General features: G+C 43.7%; 1 protein-coding gene across 1 annotated transcript; it reads right to left on the bottom strand.

The window, feature by feature from the left end:
• Positions 1-2,175: 2,175 nt before the first annotated feature.
• kpna4 (karyopherin alpha 4 (importin alpha 3)) lies at positions 2,176-19,168 on the bottom strand. Its single transcript, XM_080507816.1, has 17 exons — positions 18,948-19,168; positions 16,335-16,379; positions 16,105-16,194; positions 12,063-12,092; positions 11,157-11,209; positions 10,291-10,386; positions 9,888-9,973; positions 8,920-9,006; positions 7,916-8,085; positions 7,258-7,302; positions 6,966-7,097; positions 6,173-6,301; positions 5,510-5,614; positions 5,354-5,425; positions 4,498-4,660; positions 4,030-4,124; positions 2,176-3,598 (listed from the first exon to the last, which is right to left on the bottom strand). The coding sequence occupies exons 1-17, from the start codon at positions 19,014-19,016 to the stop codon at positions 3,503-3,505; spliced, it is 1,563 nt and encodes a 520-aa protein (XP_080363942.1). The 5' UTR covers positions 19,017-19,168; the 3' UTR covers positions 2,176-3,502.
• Positions 19,169-19,238: the final 70 nt, after the last annotated feature.

The raw sequence follows: 19,238 nt of genomic DNA, 5'->3' as shown, positions 1-19,238 counted from the left end.
TCAGGAAAACGTCCCTTTGGTTTGTAAAAATAACAACAAACCATCCAAAGTATTTCATTTGAATTTATTGTATTGCATTCCCCTGGTCATTTACGATTCCAAAGTGATCACTGTAGGTGTCTTTGAAATCTTTATGTATTTTGGTGGATATTGTGTGCTTCTACAGATTTATTCATGTCTTTAACATTATATCTCCATCTGCAATGTTGCTTATTTTGTAGTTACAACAGTGCGTACTAATTCTCTTAACCTATTAAGACAATTTCCAGCATTTTCCCTTCATAGTAGTTCTGTTTACAAAGGGTGTTAAGCTGGTTTTAGTCTTGGGGCAAAAAAACAGCCTAAATTGACAAAATCAGTAAGAAGAGTACATCAGTCTTCCCATACAAATTTGTCAACTCCAAATGTTTTCAATTGTTTCAATGCACCAAAGTTTGGATTCGACAGAAAATATTTTTCATGTATATGAAGAAAGTATAATCTTTTAAGAAAAAGTTTCCACATTATTGTGAAAGCAAAGTTGTTAATTTGTAGTTTTTCTATAGTGTATTCTGACGGTTTTAAAACGAAGTTGTCAAATATTATCTTGTACTTTTTAGACTCATGTTCGTTATATAGTTGTGATTGATGTGGAATGTCGGATTGCATTTTCAGTATTGTACTTCCCCCACTTTGTATTGTGTGCCCAGTATTCATGCTTAATCCTCCTGATCACTTTGCATAATCTTGCAGTCTCAGATTTCGAAAATTGTTTAAATAAAAACATTTAAAAAAAAAGAATCTTTTGTTGTCCCCGTTTCTCCTTTTCAAAATGTAAACACTCTATAAGGTCTCCCAGTCTGGCCGACGGTCCCTGAATGCGTCATGTTTGTTCCTCAGTGCGCATGCGTGTAAACGGTCTGTATGGCCAATCGGGCTGGAGGTCCTCGATTTGAAAACAAGCTCAGCCACAAACTAAACGCTGTCCCCCCCCCCCCCCCCCCCCCCAAAAAAAAAACGGGCAACAAAAGTCATTAATGTAATCACATTCCACACAACAGAGCCCACACACATACACACACAGTCTCTCGGTTTGGGTTTCACTATTTATTTTCTTGAAGACAACCTATATTTTAGCCTATCTGCCCCCAGAAAGAAACTTTTTCGGGGGGCAAACCATTTATTTCTTCCAGGCCATAATTTTAGATTTGAAACCACATTTGCTAACAAGGAATGCTGCAAAAAAAAAAAAAAAATATATACCCCTATGTTCAACAGAAGGTTTATGAGCACAATGTGTAATCATTACTACAGTGTTTGAAGTCAACACAAAAAATGAAAGGGGGTAAGCTTGTACACCTAAGCTGATCGAAGGGGGGGGGGGGACCGGGAACTCTGCAAGATACTGTTACAGCAAACTTGTTTGTGGGTTCATTTATTATTTAGGGAAAAACCCATTTAAACAACTCCAGTCTGACGCGTTGGGACGCCCTTTGACCTTGAGGGAAAAAAAAAGAGGTTTAAACCCCCCGCCCTTTTTAATCTAGCTGAGATACATTAGCAGATTCATTACTGCTGTTGTTCCTGAAATAAAGTTATTTTCTCAAGTGTCACTAAAAAGCATCATTGGATTACTCTAGAAAGACAAAGATTGTGGTTGAGTGATGCATATTGTGGAGGTCGCCGGCCAGTTGAAACCTATAAAAACCCGCCGGCACACCGGTCAGAAAGACTTCAGGCCTCACTTTTGCAGTACATGTGCAAAACCATAAAGATTATTTGAGCAAATCAGATACTAGTGAGGATTAAGGGAAGGGGGAACATGTAACATTTAAGCACAGTTTTACTTAAAATAAAAATTACACTGTATCCACAGCCTAAGGAAACTAAAATACCCTAAAAATAACTGTGCTATAGTTTAGTACATGCAAAGGTTATGATTCACAATCCTACGTGAAATGGCCATCGTTCTCTTCTCCCTCGGTGATGATCAAAGCTATGGCAACAATACTGCAAAGCAGTGATTTTTGCTGTAAATTGAAGGAACCAAAAAAATTATAAAATAAAAACAATGATAAAGAGGAGTTACAAAGGGAGCAGGTCATTTGGTTGATTATAGTGATGGTGTCTTAATTTCACAGCATCAAGCCCACGTCTGGTGTGAAGGTTAGGGTGGTGGTGCGAAGGTGGAGTATGATCATCAGTCACCATTACAGAAGCAGTGAAACTAAAAGCTGAAAATTAAAATTAAAAAAAAAAAAAAAAAAAAAAATCATACAAAAAGGAACACACTGGAGGCAAAAAGACAATCCCAAAAGCCACCAAATGCATCATCATACAATGCACCGCCTCTCCACACCCATCATTAACAATGTCCAGTGTCAATTAATACTAACTTAACAATTCAAAACAAAATAAAAGTATCCACGTGACGATGATGTATTTTTTGTTTGTTTTTTTTCTTCTTTTTTTTTCCCATATCCAAAGTTCTTCCGTTCAGAGATTTGAGGAATCGGCCTCTTTCAAAGGCTGAATTTCTTTTCCTGACACCTTTGCTAACCTCCCTGTTGCCTTTCTCAATTTGTTTGTTTCTCTTCAGATGTTATATTTGTATCTTCCCCCCCCCCCCCCCCCCCCGTCTCTGCATGCGTTCTCACCCAGTCTCGCACACTCCCAGTCACGCACGCAGCCAAGCAAACACACAACTCATCCGTCCCCATTCTCTCTCGCACATGCGGCACGCGCAGCCGGACTCCTGGCCCCGCCCACCAGGGAGGAGAGGATGGTGCCCCCCCCCCCCCCCCCATGTCGAAAAAGGGGGGGTGGGGGAGGAGGAGGGGGGAGGGCGTCTTGTTGGAGGAGATGAACCTGGCTCCTCAGCATTGAGTCCAGACATTCATACACAATGGGTCCATTCACTCACATGTCTGATAGCGTGGGCCGATTGGGGGAGGGGCACGTTGAAGGTGGCGCCCCTTCAGGTCGGAGGACCGCAGAATTGTGATGGTTCGTGGTTCATCTCAGTTTATAATCATAGTTACACTTGTGTCTGCATTTTTTGTCGTCGTTGTTGTTGTATTGTAATATGTCAAGAACTCTTGATTTCTTATTTTGGATGTCCTTGGTTCTCCCTGGGCAGACATCGAGTTTATTTTGTTGTCGTTTGAAGTAGTTTTCCTTGAAGACGACAGCTCCGATAACGCAGAAGTTATGCCGGCATGCCTCTCGACGCATTCGATGTAGATGTTTTTTGCTTTTGTTGCAACATGTAGCCACTCATTCTCACTCGCACCCACTCGCCATCTCAAACTTCATTTGGGCTGGTTTCCCCTGGAATGCCAAATGAAATCCACATATTTTTCTCTCAGATAAGATGCAGCCATGGATCCCACGAGCCAAGCACAATGGATCAAATTTCTCACACTCGCTCTCTCTCGCTCTTTCTCTCCTAATTTTTTTTTTTTTTTTTTGTTGAACAGAGTGCTGCATCGTGAACAAAACTCCAGAATACCCCAGATGCCGTCTAGAACTGGAATCCCTCGGCTGGCACGTTGGCTGAGTTAAAGCCGTAAGTCCCGCCCTGGATGGCCTCCGGGACCAGGCTGGTGTCTTCATCAATCTGCGTGACGGACAACACAACAGCGAGCAGCAGACGGGTTAGTCAATCGGGCACGAGCGACGATCAATACAGCATGATTGCAGGCAAACGTTAAGAACCGTTAATCTTCGCTCCATCCATTCATACGTCAGCGTTTACATGCCAATGTCCGTCCCTCGGCTTTCTGTCCTGTCGTCTCCCACATCTTGTGGTGGAGTTTAAACTTTATTCCCCGAGGGCTCTTTCCAATACAAAACCGTTTTCCTTTCCACTGTTGACTATGCTTTCTCACGTTTCCCCTCCGAAACACTGAACTGACTTCACGGCTCTGACATTGGCTTAAATCAAGTGTGTAAAACGTTTAGCAAATAAAAATCTAAACCCATTAGTGACATAATGAAAACAAACCACATTTGTTTTGTTAGGTAAATAAGATTAAACGTGGAACTTACGTCGTCAGATGAGAAAAACTGATCAATAATTTCGTATGCCAATTTGTAGATATCTTCATTTTCATGATTTTGCAGTTGCTCCACCTTTTCCAAACCTGCAGGACAAACGGGATGAACGATAAAACATCAGAGAAAAGCTTAAACTGTTTCTAGCGACGAGTCAAACACCAGGTCATGTGTCTGTTTCAAACAGGCCCGCTGCTCCTGTTTCCGATGGGGAAATAATGTCACAATGATTCATAACTACTGAATCAATATCACCTGTGAATCAATCATTTATGGTGCCTGAAGCAGGCCCAGATGAGTCTCAGAGCAGCAAACTTCTTAAAACTGATCAAATCTGAAGTTACCCGATATTGATCAAAAGCTCAGGATTTGCAGTGAAATCAATAAGATTGATCTTTGGCTTTAAGTTTTACGGTTGTCCTCGATCATAATCATGATGCCGAGTTGAGACATGGAGCTTACCGCCACACTCTTCAATGAGATTAGCGATAGTTTCGGCCTCGTCGTCGGCCATCTTCAGGATATTGCTGAGGCCGTCGAGAACCACCTGCACGACTTGAGCGTCCTTCACCGTGAGCAGGTTGCAGAATGGAGGAATCACCTGCTTCTCAATGAGATGTGCCACCTGGGAACCACGGAGAAAAAAAGCCTTCAGGAGCGGGAACGTGCAGGAAAAGGTAAAAACACTTCCGAGAGTGATTTTGTTTGCATCCAAAAATACCGACGGTGTTTTGGTAGATGAGATCAAAGAAATAGTAAAGGAAGTTGCTCTTCGCCACAGCAAATGATACAAAGCAACTATTCCTCAGGGTGCTCAAAGTCAAAAAAGCAGATTTTAGAGATTTTTCCTGATATTTGAAGTTATGCGAGATCTGAGTTTCCTTTCAGGTGCATTTGAGTGAGTGACAGATCTAAAGCCAAGTCTCAGGAGGGGATCAGTGCACCGTTCACACCCTTTAAGATCAGTTGCTTTTATCACAGCTTTACAACTTCTTGGTTTTACGTACGTTACTTGTGTTTTTAGCTAGTTTTAGCTTTTCAAGACATCTGACGTTAAAGAACAAACTGGACACAAAGTGAAGCGTCAAGGATAGTTGATTGTTGAATGTTTAACACGCTCCTTGTCTCAGGAAACTCAAGATGCAAACTTAAAATGTTAAAATCCGTCGACTCAAACGTCTTTACTTCCATTAATCATGAGGCAAATCTGACAGTATCAGTTTGGAATATTTGATTTCTTAAGGCGTGACATCAATTCCCGGCGAGTAAAAAAACTAAACCCGCGGCGAGCAGCGTCACGCAGTGAGGAGGCTCTCACCTGGTCTTTCCTTCCACTTATTGTCAGGTTACTGATGGCCCAGGCGGCTTCCTTCTGAGTGCCAAAGTCGCCCTAAAACATTCAGTTACAGCGTAAACAACACATTTTATTCTTCAAAAACTAAATAGTCAGGCTTCGCTCGATGTGGATACAAACCTTATCAAGCAGGTGGATGATCATTGGCACAAGCTTGGCCTCGATGACGGCCTGCACCTGTTGCTGGTTACCTGCTGTGATGTTGGACAGGAACCACACTGCCTCCTGCAGGAGAAAAGGGACAAACACAGGAGGTTGGCCGAGCTCAGCAATAGATTTTCCGGTGGTCAGTAGCGTTTATTTAGAGTCCGAGCTGGATCAGAATTCAGAGGTCCGCTCCGAGGTCTGACCCCTGGGAGAGACTGCGTGCTGTGGGCGGGGCCTGGGCGACATCGAGGCTCTAATCATCATCCAGTCACAAAAAAGGGGCCTCTTTGTAAAGTGACTGGACTCAGATGCACTCAGATATCAACAGAGACACGTTGGTCTTCAGCACCCATTTTCCACCAGCCCAGAGTGTCTCACACACACACACACACACACACAGTCTAACAACCCCACCTCTCCTCCCACCACCACCCACCGACTACACCCGCAGCCGATGTCTTCCGTCTTCTTCCTCGTCGGGGTCCTCCGCGTTGTGAATTCCTACAATGAGCCATCTGTCCCACCTGCTCCCTCTCGCACAACATTCACACCTGCACGCAGTTTCTGATTTCATCACTTCCAGACAACTGGCGGAGTGAGCGAGTCGGTGTGTGTCGAGAAGGAGGCGGACGTCACCTTGTTGATTTTCTCCTTCGGGTGGGTGAGCAGAGCGGGGAAGTGGCCGAGGGCGTCGCAGTTGAGCACCACCTGGGTCTGCTCGTCTGTGCCGGTCACTATGTTGCCCACAGCCCTCAGGGCCGCCGTCTGCATGGAAGAAGGGTCGTTTAGTGTCATTACCCATTTAGCCACACAGACACTCAGGAGTGTGGCGGCAAAGCAGATCGTATTAAAGGGGGTGGTGAGAGATTTGCAGTAGTTATTAAAAGAAATAGATTTCAATTACAAAAACAACACATAATGCTATACCATTATTGTAATGGGTGCATGTATACAAACACTTGCGCTGCTGCTTCTTTGTGACTCACATGTTTGATCAGACACCGGTTTTATATTAGTCTCATTTGTGGCCCAGCAGTTAGGAGGATTAAAGGTGCCCTTTGCCAACCTAACCATTGTTTACACTGCTGCCAAGTGCTATTTACTGCCAACAATCAGAAACTGTGCTTTTAAAAGTGAAAATAAAGGAAATTCAGCATTCAACTGTTCAATAGTACCAAGTCTGAGGCAAGACAATGTGAATTTGGTGTAATTCTATTATAGAGCTCTGCTTGACCTCATTTTGTGTTGATATTTTATCTCTTTTGTCTCGTCTGGGCACGAGGAGGCTTTGATCACTAAACTATCACTGATAAACTATCTCCCCCAGCGATGGTGAAACGCGGGAGCAAGAAGATGAAAGGAGAGTCTCTCCTCCTCTAACCTCCAGGGCAATTTGCACTTCGCTCTTAAGACAAGCCCAAATCCATACCTGAACTTTGACCTCCTGGTGGCTGAGCAGAGGTACCAGATGTGGGACGATGCCCGAGTCGATGACCATTTGGATCTGCTCGTTTCCAGCGTCCGTCAAGTAGGACAGAGCCCACACGGTGTCTACCAAAATCTGGAGGCAGCAAGACAGTCAACAGTCAAGACATTGTCGTGAGCACATTCTGCTTCCTGCTCAGATGGACAGAAGTTTTAGCAGGAACACTCATCAGAGATTACAATGCTGATCACAGATTAGCGGGACCGAGGCAACAGTCTGGAGTCTGGATACTTACACTGACATCGGTGTGGTGGATCAGCACGCAGAGAGCCGGAAGGATCTGAGGGAGCAAAAAAAAAAATAAAAAATCTTTTTCATACAGAAATCTGTGCAAAATTACATTTTCCAAGTACTGTAATGTCTTTACTAATCTTAACAGTTGAAACACAAGATAACTGAACTAAGCACTGATAAAACTATAATCCTCCCAGTCTCTCATACTGTTAATACATCTTTGCCTTTGATTCTAAGAACTCCATGAAGCATCTCACACCAGCACAAAGACGGAAACTCAACATTTCTCAACGCAAAACTAATCTGGAATCTGTTTAGTTGCTTTACCATTAACAGTCTGATCACCTGCAGGTCTACAAAACGACCATAATCAATTCTGTTTTTCCTCTGCATTCAGTACCAGGGGATATGTTTGAAATCCAACGGTCGACATTTGAATCAGACAGATTCTAAAAGATGTGATATGAGGGCTGACACTTTGGGACATTGTTTTTAGTGTTTCATCCTGATGATCACTGCATCTGTTATATTACACATCTTAATTTCCAAAGTCTACATCATAAAAGAGATTTAAAAATTCTCCTGCAGCTGCAAACAAGAATCACATACTCGCTGCAAAACCAGCTTTCCTAAACTCCTCTCTCTGAGTATAAACCGACCTCCTGGATTGTCTCCATGGGTGGCGGAGGATCCTTGTGGCGGCACAGATTGACCATGACCCAGGTGACATTGCGGAGGAAGGTGATGGGAATGGAGGGACTGATGAAAGACAGCAGGGGCTTAACCACACCCAAGCTGATCACATAGTCTCTGCACTGAGGGCCGTCACCTGGAGGAAACGGACACGAGCACACCATCATTAGATAAGCGTTTTAACAAGGCGTTTATATTGGATTCAAGTACAATTGAGCCAGCAGCCTGGTGCATCGAAGGAAATGTGCACCATTCTACTCTGCGTAGGCAAATGCGGCCACTGGACCCATCAAGTGTGAAAAACAGCTGCGCTAAAGCCATGTTGTTTACTGCAGTGGAAGACACACCGACAGCATTACCGAGTGACTGTCACTTTTTCAAATATAAAAGGCAGCCTTCTGCATCGCCCGTCTCCTCAGAAGTCTGCGTACCCCTGCAGATCTCAAGGATCGCATCTGCTTCCTTGCATGACAGATGAGGTATGGAGGAAGACGGGAGCGCCCTCGCCATCTGAGCCGCCGAAACAAAAGTGGCAGCAGCGTGTGGATCACTGCAAAGTGTTTTATGAAGCACGTTTGTTCTGTTTGGAACGGTGCTGTGGATGCAAGTGTACTCGGGTGCAAAACAATGCAATGGGAATGCCAGCGTGATTGCTGATGCGTCTGAGAAAACACAGTTAGTTGGAATACAGGTGCATTTCACTAAATTGACATAATGACACAGGGGACGGTAAAACTTTTATATATTGTAGATGCGTCACACAAAGAAACATTTCATGCCTTTTTGGGCTTCTTTTTTCTTCTTCAAATAAGTCACGAAAGAAAGAAATACAGGATATGAATGCATTGAAAATTCCTTATGAAAGCAATTTATTTTATTTTTTTAAAATCTGAATGTCATAATTATAATTTTTTATAACTTTAAAACTTTACCATGATACTATTTTTTTGAGCCGCAACTGTAAACTCACCAATGATGTTCCCCAGAGCCCAGACAGCCTGTTCGCACACGTTCTGGTGTGGAGAGTTAAGCAGCCTCAAGAAGAGCGGCACAGCATCTACACAACACACACAAATGGGAGGACTTTGAAAAGACGTAGTCAATCATGGTCTGCATCACACATGATATATGCCTCTTGAAAGATCCACAGATTGACGTGACTTGTGTGCTTAACCCTAAACAACTGATCCAAAGTTGTAACGGCATATATATCCTAAAGATTAATAATCCAGAAGTGCCTTTGATCGGAGTGTTCCAGTTGTGTAATGTCCCATCTTGGCATTTAAGTGCTGCCATTCACTGTGACCAATCAAAGTCTTAATGTTGGTCATAAATCAAACTGCAAACGAATGAGATTATCCAAACAGCTCTGCTTAAAAAAAAACAATAATAATAATTAAAAAAAAAGAGGAAACATCAAATCTTAGACCACTCGTTCACAGAGCTTCGGCAGCAGAAGTATATATGAGTCAGGAAGATGTCCGCGTCCGCCCCCCCCCCCTCCCAATATGAGAATAAATTGTCCCACCTAGTGGTGCATTGTGTTAAGATTCAACCTTCAATGTGGGACCCAGGCTCAAATCCTGATTTGCAGCAGAAAGGCTTCCGCCATAAAAAAAAAAAAAAACAAACTACCCAAACCTACAGAGAAATTCATGTTTTCTATTTTTTTGTGTGGTGAAAATGTGCAGGAAATTGTATCATTAACTACAAAGGTCAAATGTGAATATATATGGATAACTACACAAAAAAAAAACACAAATGTGACGACAAAAAATACCAAAAGTGCAATTCTCAAGGATTTATATATATTTTTTTTAAAAGACATTGTTTATGCTCTAGCATCAAACAGCACCTCTCCAGAACAAAGACAAGATTGACCAAAGAGAAAAACTCGGGAGAAAAATACGTGTGGCCTTTTGATAGTGTGAGACTTACTGGACTGGACCACGGCTTGGGTTTGCTCCGAGGTACCCGACGCTATGTTGGTGAGAGCCCAGGCTGCTTCAAACTGGAGAGACGGGCTGCGGGGCGGTGAGAGGCGGGTGGAGGTAGAGAGCAGAGTTTGATCAGGCACGATGAGTCATTTATGTGCCGCCATTCCTGGAAGGTGAAAACTGGAGCACATTTACATAACTTCCGACACTAGTCGGATGTTGTAGGCTGGGCTGATACCCCACTGGATCATTAGCATAACTTTGAAGTGTATATAAACTTAGCATGATCGGGGAGAGGGAAAGAAAAGAAGAAAAAAAAAAGGCTAACCAGCACTATAATTAAAACACTTTGAAAAGCAGGATTCCCCTCCACACGCGGGCAAAGAGAATTACAATGTGCTTACTTGTCATCTCTGTCCAGGCAGTGGACCAGTATAGGAAGGATCCCAGACTTAATCAGGTCATCTATAGGAGGATTGCGGTCACTGGACAACAATTTCCTAAAAAAAAACAAACAACAAAAAGGAAACAAAATCAGTCTTTCAATTCAGTGACGCGAGTTGACGCATACAGAGAAGCAGCTGAAGAATGTGAAACATCGACAATGCGAGTCCATCGCAATTCCGGCGACTGTTAAACCCATATTACGCAACGTCAGGTGCGGGGATGAAGCAACAGAACGCGCCACAGCAAGGCCGAAACAACGAGCACTGCACAAGGCTTGTGTGTTTCGGCCACATCGAGCAGCACCTGACACCGGCACACAGAGGGCTGCAGCACTGAGCTGCAGTGCCATTTACAGCCTCCATTAATTAGACAGGGCTGACTGACTCCTAAATCAAGGCTGTCAAACAAAGCTGGAGAAACAATCAGCCCCTGAAATTGTAACAGCGAAAGTGTATTCCGCAACAGACCATCAATTTGAAGCAGAAAACCTCTGACGAGCATTGCGCCGCGCGGTCCAGACCCGGTGGCTTACAATTACGCCGGTGTGCCACATGTGCACCGTGATTATAACTCAACCTGCCACTGTTCATAACACTCCAGCGAACCACATGGACACAAATAGGCTTTAAATAGACGATTGCACTTTTGATACAAGTTCAATTTTAGACAATATGTCTTTTGTGCCCACGCTCTAACTGAACCATGTGTTATCGTCACAAAGGTGAGAACAAACTAATTTACACAGGTTTGATGTAAACCTACTCTTTTCATCAAGTTCATTTACAGTATTTATTGCTCGATCCTGATGTGCGTCTCGTCTTACCTGGCAGCCTGGACCGCGCTCAGCTGGACGCCCTGGTTGTCACTGGTGGCATTCTGCAAAGCAACAGCAGAGTCGAGATTAACGTACATTCAAAACAATGATCCATATCCTGTCGGGTTTCATGTTTTCAAGTGCAAAGTTAATGGCCAATCCTACTGCACAAATTCCAATCAAACCCGACGCACAAATGCTTAACCTTGAGGGCGCAATCGGTGTTTAATTTCACAAAGCACAAGAGTTGACATCCAAACATAGTTGTGCACAACGTGACATGTTCGCATAAGCAGTCATAACACTGGACTATTTTTGACCATCTCAATAACTCGTATATATACAGCTCTGACAAAATTTGAGCTTTCATGTGAAGAATGTCTGTCCAACAACAGTTATACTGGAGGCACCCATAACATTTTCTATCATTACAACCCACTTTCTCCCGAGAAGTGACTTTATTCTAAGTTGAGACATGCATTGAGTTATTTGTTCCTAAAAAGGACTCCTGGACTTCAGAGGTTGGCTCCACTGAAAGTGCATGAAGCGCACACTCAGGGATTCAGACAGTACTAGTGTCACACCTTTAACTTTCGCCAACTCCATTGTGCAAAATATCATTGATAATCTGCTATTTCTTTCCCATACCATTTCTTCACCACCATTCATTTATAGTTTGAAAACAATATTGAAGACTCTCGCTTGAAATTAACTAATAGTATTTTATACTTTTTCCAGAAGAAACAGAAGATGAGCAAAGACAATTCTTCTTTACATTATGACTCACAAATAATGTGGACTTCAGCTGAGAGGGCATAAGTCAATTCAGATAAATCATTAAGTCAATCGGTGAACTTCAAACCCATAATCAAAAAGAGAAGGAAGGAGACGGGTTAAATCAAAGAGTTCACTTACTTGTACTATTGCTTCAAGGGAGGTGTTTTGCTGAAAAAGAAAACAAAAGACGTATGAGGGCAGGGTTATTTCATTACACATTGTTTCAGCAAAAGCTCAAACCAAACTGAAAGTGTCAAACACATAGCCGAGAGAGGGTTTGATCATAAAAAGACAAGCTTTCAATAAAAGTAACAGCCTTCAACGTGTCCAGTGGAGAAGCTGTACAATTTCAGTAAGAGGACAGGACAGATAATAAAGAGACTAAGAACTGAGGAGCAGAAGACAGCTTGCTGCAGGATTGCTTTTCATTCTTATGCACAACAACCAAAACAGATTGTGTATTTCATTGATCCGGTCAATTTGAAACTTAACCCAGCTGTATGTGAACTAAAATGCATTTGAAACTGCAATTACCACAAAAAAACACACAAAAAAAAACAACCTCGTGAATATTCTGCAGCGTGATCAACATAGATGAGACATTCTAAGTTTGTGTATGCTGCTACATTGCCTGTCCTTCATAAATAGAGATTTTCAGAGTGCAGGAAGGCTCAAGGGTTGGGGGGGGGAAGTCACCGGGACAACGTAGCCTCACCTGACATGGGGGCATAACGGTCAGTAGCCTGGACGAGTCGGCCAACACTAAACATGACAATTTGCCAACTGGCAACTCCTCCTGATGCCCTCCAGAGAGAGTCCAGTGTGGGCTGCCCCCCCCGACAGGGACCCTGAGTATCACTTTCAATCAACTGACCACCACTGTGGGCCTTATTAAATAAAGCTCGCCCGGGCTTCTGCCAGGCCTGCACTTTCTCCTGCCCATTGCCCACGGCCTCTGGCTTAACAGGAGGGAGGCAGCGAGTTAAGGACGAAAGTCAAAGCTGAAATTAAAATAATAATAATAAAAAAGAAAAGACGTTCAAGCAAATTCCAAGCAGAGTTATGATGAGGCCTTTTGCTTTCTTCGGCTGTGGAGGGTGATTAAAGAGACAACTGTATCCCAGTAATGTTAAAAACAAAACACGGCTGACAAAGATGAACCACGAGCGAAGCCGAGAGAACGTAAGGGGCAGAAACAGAAGGAAGACATCAAACCCAACACGCCCACGAAGCTGGAATTATTCACTTTGAAAGGAGGTGACCACAAAAAAAGGTTGAAAAGCAGAAAAAAAAAAGGGGGGAACATCCTCAAGGCAACAGACTTGATGTGTTATTTAAGACCAGCTGAAACCGGCCTCACAGCAGCCGTTGGTTTAACGAAGTATTTAAACTACACTGGCCAGCACACTCTCCACAAAAGCCCCTCTAATGTCTCGCAGTGACTCAGAGCGGCGCGTCATCGTTGATAAATAGCTAAGCAGCTCATTTTGAGTCGGCCCGCTCAACAACACCAGGTTGTTACAGTGATTGAATTTTTTTGGGAACTGCTGAGTGGCCGTTTTGAATGCAGCAACGCTACCAAAACCTCGGACTTTTCGTGACGGTGGAAATGGTGATTGATCTCCTCGCTGTGACGTTGTTGGCTTCAAAACATGCAGTCCTGGTGTGTGCCAACAACACACACACAAACAAACAAAAAACAAAAAAAACTCAGGGATCACTACTCAGACACTGCTAAGCCCCTGTGGTGTTATAAAGACTGAAACAAACCTGAATATTACACTTGTGCAATACTCAACTATGTAGGAGTGCGAAAGTCAAAAACTCCTGCTGCCATGTATACCACAAAAGCACTTATGAGTTACGTTTACTGTCCAAAATGGGTTTTTAAAAGAGACCGATTTATTTCTAACAGCAATGATAACATTACAGTCGTTTTTAAGACACTCACACACACAAAACAAAGGTGTGACATCAAAAAACAAACTTTTATCGTCAACTGTTTTGATATTCGCTTTTAGCTAACTTGTCCCACTCGCTCCCTTCCTGCTGTACCTACAGTGGAAAGCACATGTCCAACTCCGGTCCCCGAGAGCCGGCATCCTGCGTGTTTTAAGGTGCTCCAAGGTAAACACACCTCATTACTATGCGGGGTTTCTTATTAAGCTTTAAAAAAAAAAAAAAAAAACAAGCTTGATAACAAGATCATTAAATGCAGGTATGCTGAAGCAGGGAAGCATCTCAAACATGCAGGATGCCGGACCTCGGGGACCAGTTTGACCTTCCTTTAAGGCTTATTTGTTATGCTCCACGTTAGAAACGCACAGAGCCATACGTCTGTACTCTCTGGTCTGTATTTCTGTCCGTCTCCTGCAAGTTTGCAGACAGGCAGAACGCTGCATACCACTGGGAGTTTGAATAGAGATTTGAAACGAACACCAGAAACGAGCTCAAGAGTCAAAAGAGTGACTCTGTGACAACAATCAAGGAGTTTAACGGCCTCACAGACATCAGGAACAATTGCTTTCGATCACATTCGTCCTCAATATGAACATCAACACGACTTCTCCGGTCAATGCCTATTGGATTTCTTCCTCTCATAAAAGAACTCTTGGTATTTGGAAAGTATTTTAATTCACAGCAGCTTCCTCTGGTGGATTAATTGCCAAAAGCTCATTGCAAAGCCACGGACACACACGGAAGTATAAATGTGGGAACGTTTACACTGTTTTAGATGCTCATCTCTGTTGCCCAAGTACTTAAGAGCATAAAAGAGTTAACTGGAGCGCGACTGCAAACTCTCCATTAATACAGTCACCGAGCTCAGCTTTACCTAATACATAATGTATTTCACTCAAATCTATATGGATCAGGTAAAATATACAGGATATGTAACAAATACACTACACAATAGCTGTCAATCATTTTTCTTCCACCGTTTCCTTCGTTCATCTGTGATCATGTGAATAATGGTGCAGCTGTGACATAGAAAGGTCATTTCTTATTTCAGCTCCTGCAAGCATTGATTTGAATACTTCCCCCTTTGTCTTTCTTTAGTTTCCCATGGATTCTTTAGGTTTGCCATGACGAACATTCTGACTGCATCGCAATGATCAGGAAACAGTCGGCGCTCTCACCCACGGCTGACATTTTCAAGTCAAAATGATTTATTAATGAAGTGAAAAAGCACCGATTTCAGCCTCAAGAGCTTAGAAATGATGCGTATCAACGCAACAGTTGAAGCACATATAAGGTCAGAACAATATGAAGCTGTAACAATGAAGTGGATGAAGTGCGAATAAGAGCGACATCCATTTTTTAAATAAAAGCATAACGCAGGAGAGTTGTTCCATCACTCTCTTATATCAATAAACTCACTACCGTTTGGCTTTTTAGCTTTCACAGAAGTAGAAATACAGATATTTTCATGATATTTCTACTTATTTTGCAGAGACGTCTCCCGACGAAATTAATAATATCCACTCTGATGTTTATTTCCTCTTTCAAGTAAGAACCACGTCTACTTACCAGCATCCTTCACTGCAGCAAACTACCGGCTCTCTAACCCTCAGACCTCGGTAATCTAACCATGGAAACATAAATAAACCTGGATGATCTGTTCTCACTAGCAATGTTGTTGGTTTACCCGTGTTTGAGAAAAATATGTTGAAAGAGCTAAAAGCCCTCAACTGTGATAAAAGTTCAGAAAATGACAACTTCTTGTTTTTTGTGTGTGGTTCCAGTCAAATTACATTTGATGAGAGAGCAAAAAAATAAATAAATAAATGGTCCTCGGTTTTAAAGGTTGCAGACCCCTGCTTTTTGGAGGACAATGTTTCATCTCTACCTGCTCCGTCAATTGATCTGAACTCAAGCCAAAACACAGAAAACCAGACAACATGCATCTCCCCTCCAATGACTTGTAGCAAAACCGGAAGAGAACATTTAAGAGGCGCCATCGCTTGAACCTAAGTGTCAGCAGGTCCTGAGCCTCGAGAGAGAGTTTGACCAGTGAGATGAATTTAATGTACAGCCCTCCTCCGGGACCAGCAGTCACAACAAGGCACTCCTGTAAGGCTTTCAGTCGCAGTCCTCCTACTGAAAATGAAAGCTACTCTACTCTTCACCATGTCAGGCCTAACGATAAGTAAATTCCTGCCGTCGGGACAAACGACCATACCGATCTGCAATCTCCGTCCACATCAGAGTCCTCACAGATGTCCTCGTGGGGCACGTTTCGCCTCTTCAGCAGGTGCTCATCTCTTTTGTTCTGTTACAGGAGGAGCAAAATATTAGTTCATACCGACACTTGCAAAAAGAAAACTGCACACTCACGGACACATTCCCAATAAGACAACGGGATAATGTACATTTGTAGTGGAGAGGACACGAAAAACGCCGCGTGGTTACCTTTCTGAGTTCCACCACGACCTCAGTCCTCTGTCTTCTCATAGTCTGTGGGAGAGACAATGCATTACTGTTACACAACATCAACCTTTCACCCCGGCCTACATTTGAACACGTCAGTTAAAACCAACATTCAGACGAATCAAAGTGGACCCCATTTATCATCAAGATCTTGTTTGTTTCGACCACAGCTGATCAGTCGTCCGCCACAGTTGAGATCCATGTCAACAGCCTCAATGCTGGCTCGGAAGCATCGAAACACAACTCTGACCTGACGTGACCGTTTTGGTCGCTGTAAGACAACCTGATGCAACTCAACAGCCCAGAGTTCTTCATACATACAATTCTTTTTTAGCATTTCCTTCCCGATAAATCATTACATGTCACACATGCACCTAAAAATGTATGGAAGTGACAGCTGCAAGGGGGGACAGGCAGAAGGGCTGAGTCATATCTATAACAGATAATATGCACTCACAGCCACTTCCATCTATACAGTTGCAGTAACATGATGCAGTTCAAAATTTCTGCCATAAAAAAAAAGTTTGTTTTGCTTTGGCTCATCAGAGGGGCATTAATTTAACGCAGTGGTGATTTTATTTTAAAAGGGTTTTTGTCATGTCTTAATCGTTTCATTAACAGACATTAGACCAGGAAACTACTAATTATAATGATTTCATTAGCAGACATTAGAGCAGGAAACTACTAATTATAATGTAATCCAGCTTCCTTTTCAGATAATCTCACCTGTACTTAAAGAATTGATACAGTCAGAGGTTTTGGCGCTCATTTGTCCCTACTGCCATTGGACACTTGAATAATTTCCGATAGTATTGTGTGCAAGATAAGCCAATTCATTATTGCAATTGACACACATACACATAAATACTTTACATGCAGATGTGTATGCATGTCTGTGTGAAAAACATACAAATGGACCTCTGTAGTGCCGTTTATTTTGGAAATTCACAATTGTTTGTCGATATTATAAGATCCCTATGCAAGCTGCTCTACATCTTGAATTTCCCCAAAGAGGACGAATAATCTGGTCTGTGTTCTATTGTAGCAGAAGTGATCACACACACAATCTGTCTCCTGGCATTGAAGGACTAGTCAAACACATGTGCACATTCCTGGCCTACAAGGATGAGATATCGTTTCAGATTTTGTGTTTGTGATTGTGCACTTTTCTTTCCCCATGCCTGTTTTTCTACGTGCCTCTTGGCAAGATGTGTTGTATAATGACTGGTGTTGAGTCTGTGTTGCTATTAATATGAGGGAGTAAACAGTAGAAAGAGAACTCTAAAATTGTTCAATAAAACCTGAATACATGTCATGGAAACGTGAGGGGGTGTTGACAATGATAGATCATTACATTTATTAAGATTTTTTTCCCCAGTTTCTTTGCTGTTCATCTGCAGAGGATATGATTACTTCCTGTCTACATGACTTCGAAATAAATGGTACCTGGGAGCCACTGAAAATGAGATTTACTTATAGTTAAGCATACGTAGATTGGACAACTGCAGTGCACATTATTCTTATCTCAGCTGTTGATTAGTTGCACTGTCTCTGTTGAATATTAACCATATAGTTTAGAATGACCCCATGCATTTGTATTTGCAGGCTGCGGTGTGTGTGTGTGTGTGTGCATCATGACAGCCCTCCGCCATGCTTACACTGACTAGTTTAAGTCATTAACAGGTTTGGAAGACGCAGGAGCATGCTCGTGTGCGGAGGCCGTGCCCGCGACTTGTCAAACAGGATATGTGACCTAAATCCTGTCTGTGTTTCCGTAGAGAGCGCGGCAGAGAGCAACGAGCCTGTAAAACACAAGTGACACGCCGGGCACGGATCACCTGGTGACTCGTGGATCCCATGTTAGCCAGCGTGTAGCGTTCACGTCCACGTCTTATCACTCGCGCAAACCGCGTTTACCCAAGGTGCGCGCTTCACAAAAGCGCGGGTGACGCCGGCGAGGCAAATTACACGGGGAATTCACGCCCTGGGCTCTCTATTTAGCAGCCAGGTGACTGGTCAGCTCGGAGGGTAAACGCTTTCCGCCATTGTTTTTGGTTGTAGGGACGGGGGATGGGTGGAACTGCAGCCGCCAGCGGCACCGAGCTCAACGCTCGCGTTAGCATGTTAGCACCCACGTTAGCTCTCTGCGGCACCAAAATAACGCTCATCGGCCGCGAAGTGAGCCTGGCAGTCACGTTACGGGAACATCATTATCTCTTAAACGTCATTATCTCCTGTATTGTGGGTTTTTTACGCCTGACAACACACCCAGCCCAGCCGATGTGGTGGGTGAAGTGCTTCGGCGCAGCTAGCAATGTCCCCGGCGGGCCTGGCTTAGCCGCGGACTAGCAGTGAGCACCTCCGGCGGAGGAGATCAAGTCCGATCAAGCCTTCACTGCCACGATGCAACCAAGGGCCGGGGAAACCGCCCCGGCGGAGCGGGGGGGGCCTCACACCGGGCGGTGCGCGGAGGCCCCCGGCCGCGAGTCGGTGTATATTATAAACGACGTCACAGGGAAGCGGGGACGCGAAGCTGGCCGCGAGCGGAGCGGCGGCGGCGAGGAAAAGAGGAGATCCTCGACACCCAAGTTTTACCTCCAAATCTCGGCCTTTATTCTTGAAATTCTTCAGCCGCTGGTTGTCCAGTTTCTCGTTGTCGGCCATGTTCGCGGTGTCGGTGGCGCGCGGTGCAGTTAAAACTGGTGGATTTAGCTGGTGAGCTGCCCTTTTTTTTTTTTTTTCTGGTTCCCTTTTTCTCAGGCTTTCGTTAGCGGACTATTTTCTGCTGCTCTGTCCGCGGTGCATACTGGGAATGCCGGTGGTGGAGGGAGGGCTGCCTCGCTGTGGCGTAGAGGAAGGGTGGGGAAATCCCCCTCACGCTCATTG

This window comes from Blennius ocellaris (genome assembly GCF_963422515.1).
Source record: "Blennius ocellaris genome assembly, chromosome: 2".
Lineage (NCBI taxonomy): Eukaryota > Metazoa > Chordata > Actinopteri > Blenniiformes > Blenniidae > Blennius > Blennius ocellaris.
The sequence above is the reverse complement of the archived record's forward strand: the minus strand, read 5'-3'. Positions and strand labels throughout refer to the sequence as shown.

Coding starts and splice junctions, on each gene's coding strand:
- kpna4 (XM_080507816.1), bottom strand. CDS start 19,016: ATGGCCGACAACGAGAAACTGGACAACCAGCGGCTGAAGAATTTCAAG. Junction 10,387..11,156: donor AGCGCGGTCCAGGCTGCCAG/GTAAGACGAGAC, acceptor GTTTTTTTTTAG/GAAATTGTTGTCCAGTGACC. Junction 3,599..4,029: donor AGTTTTTCTCATCTGACGAC/GTAAGTTCCACG, acceptor TCCGTCACGCAG/ATTGATGAAGACACCAGCCT.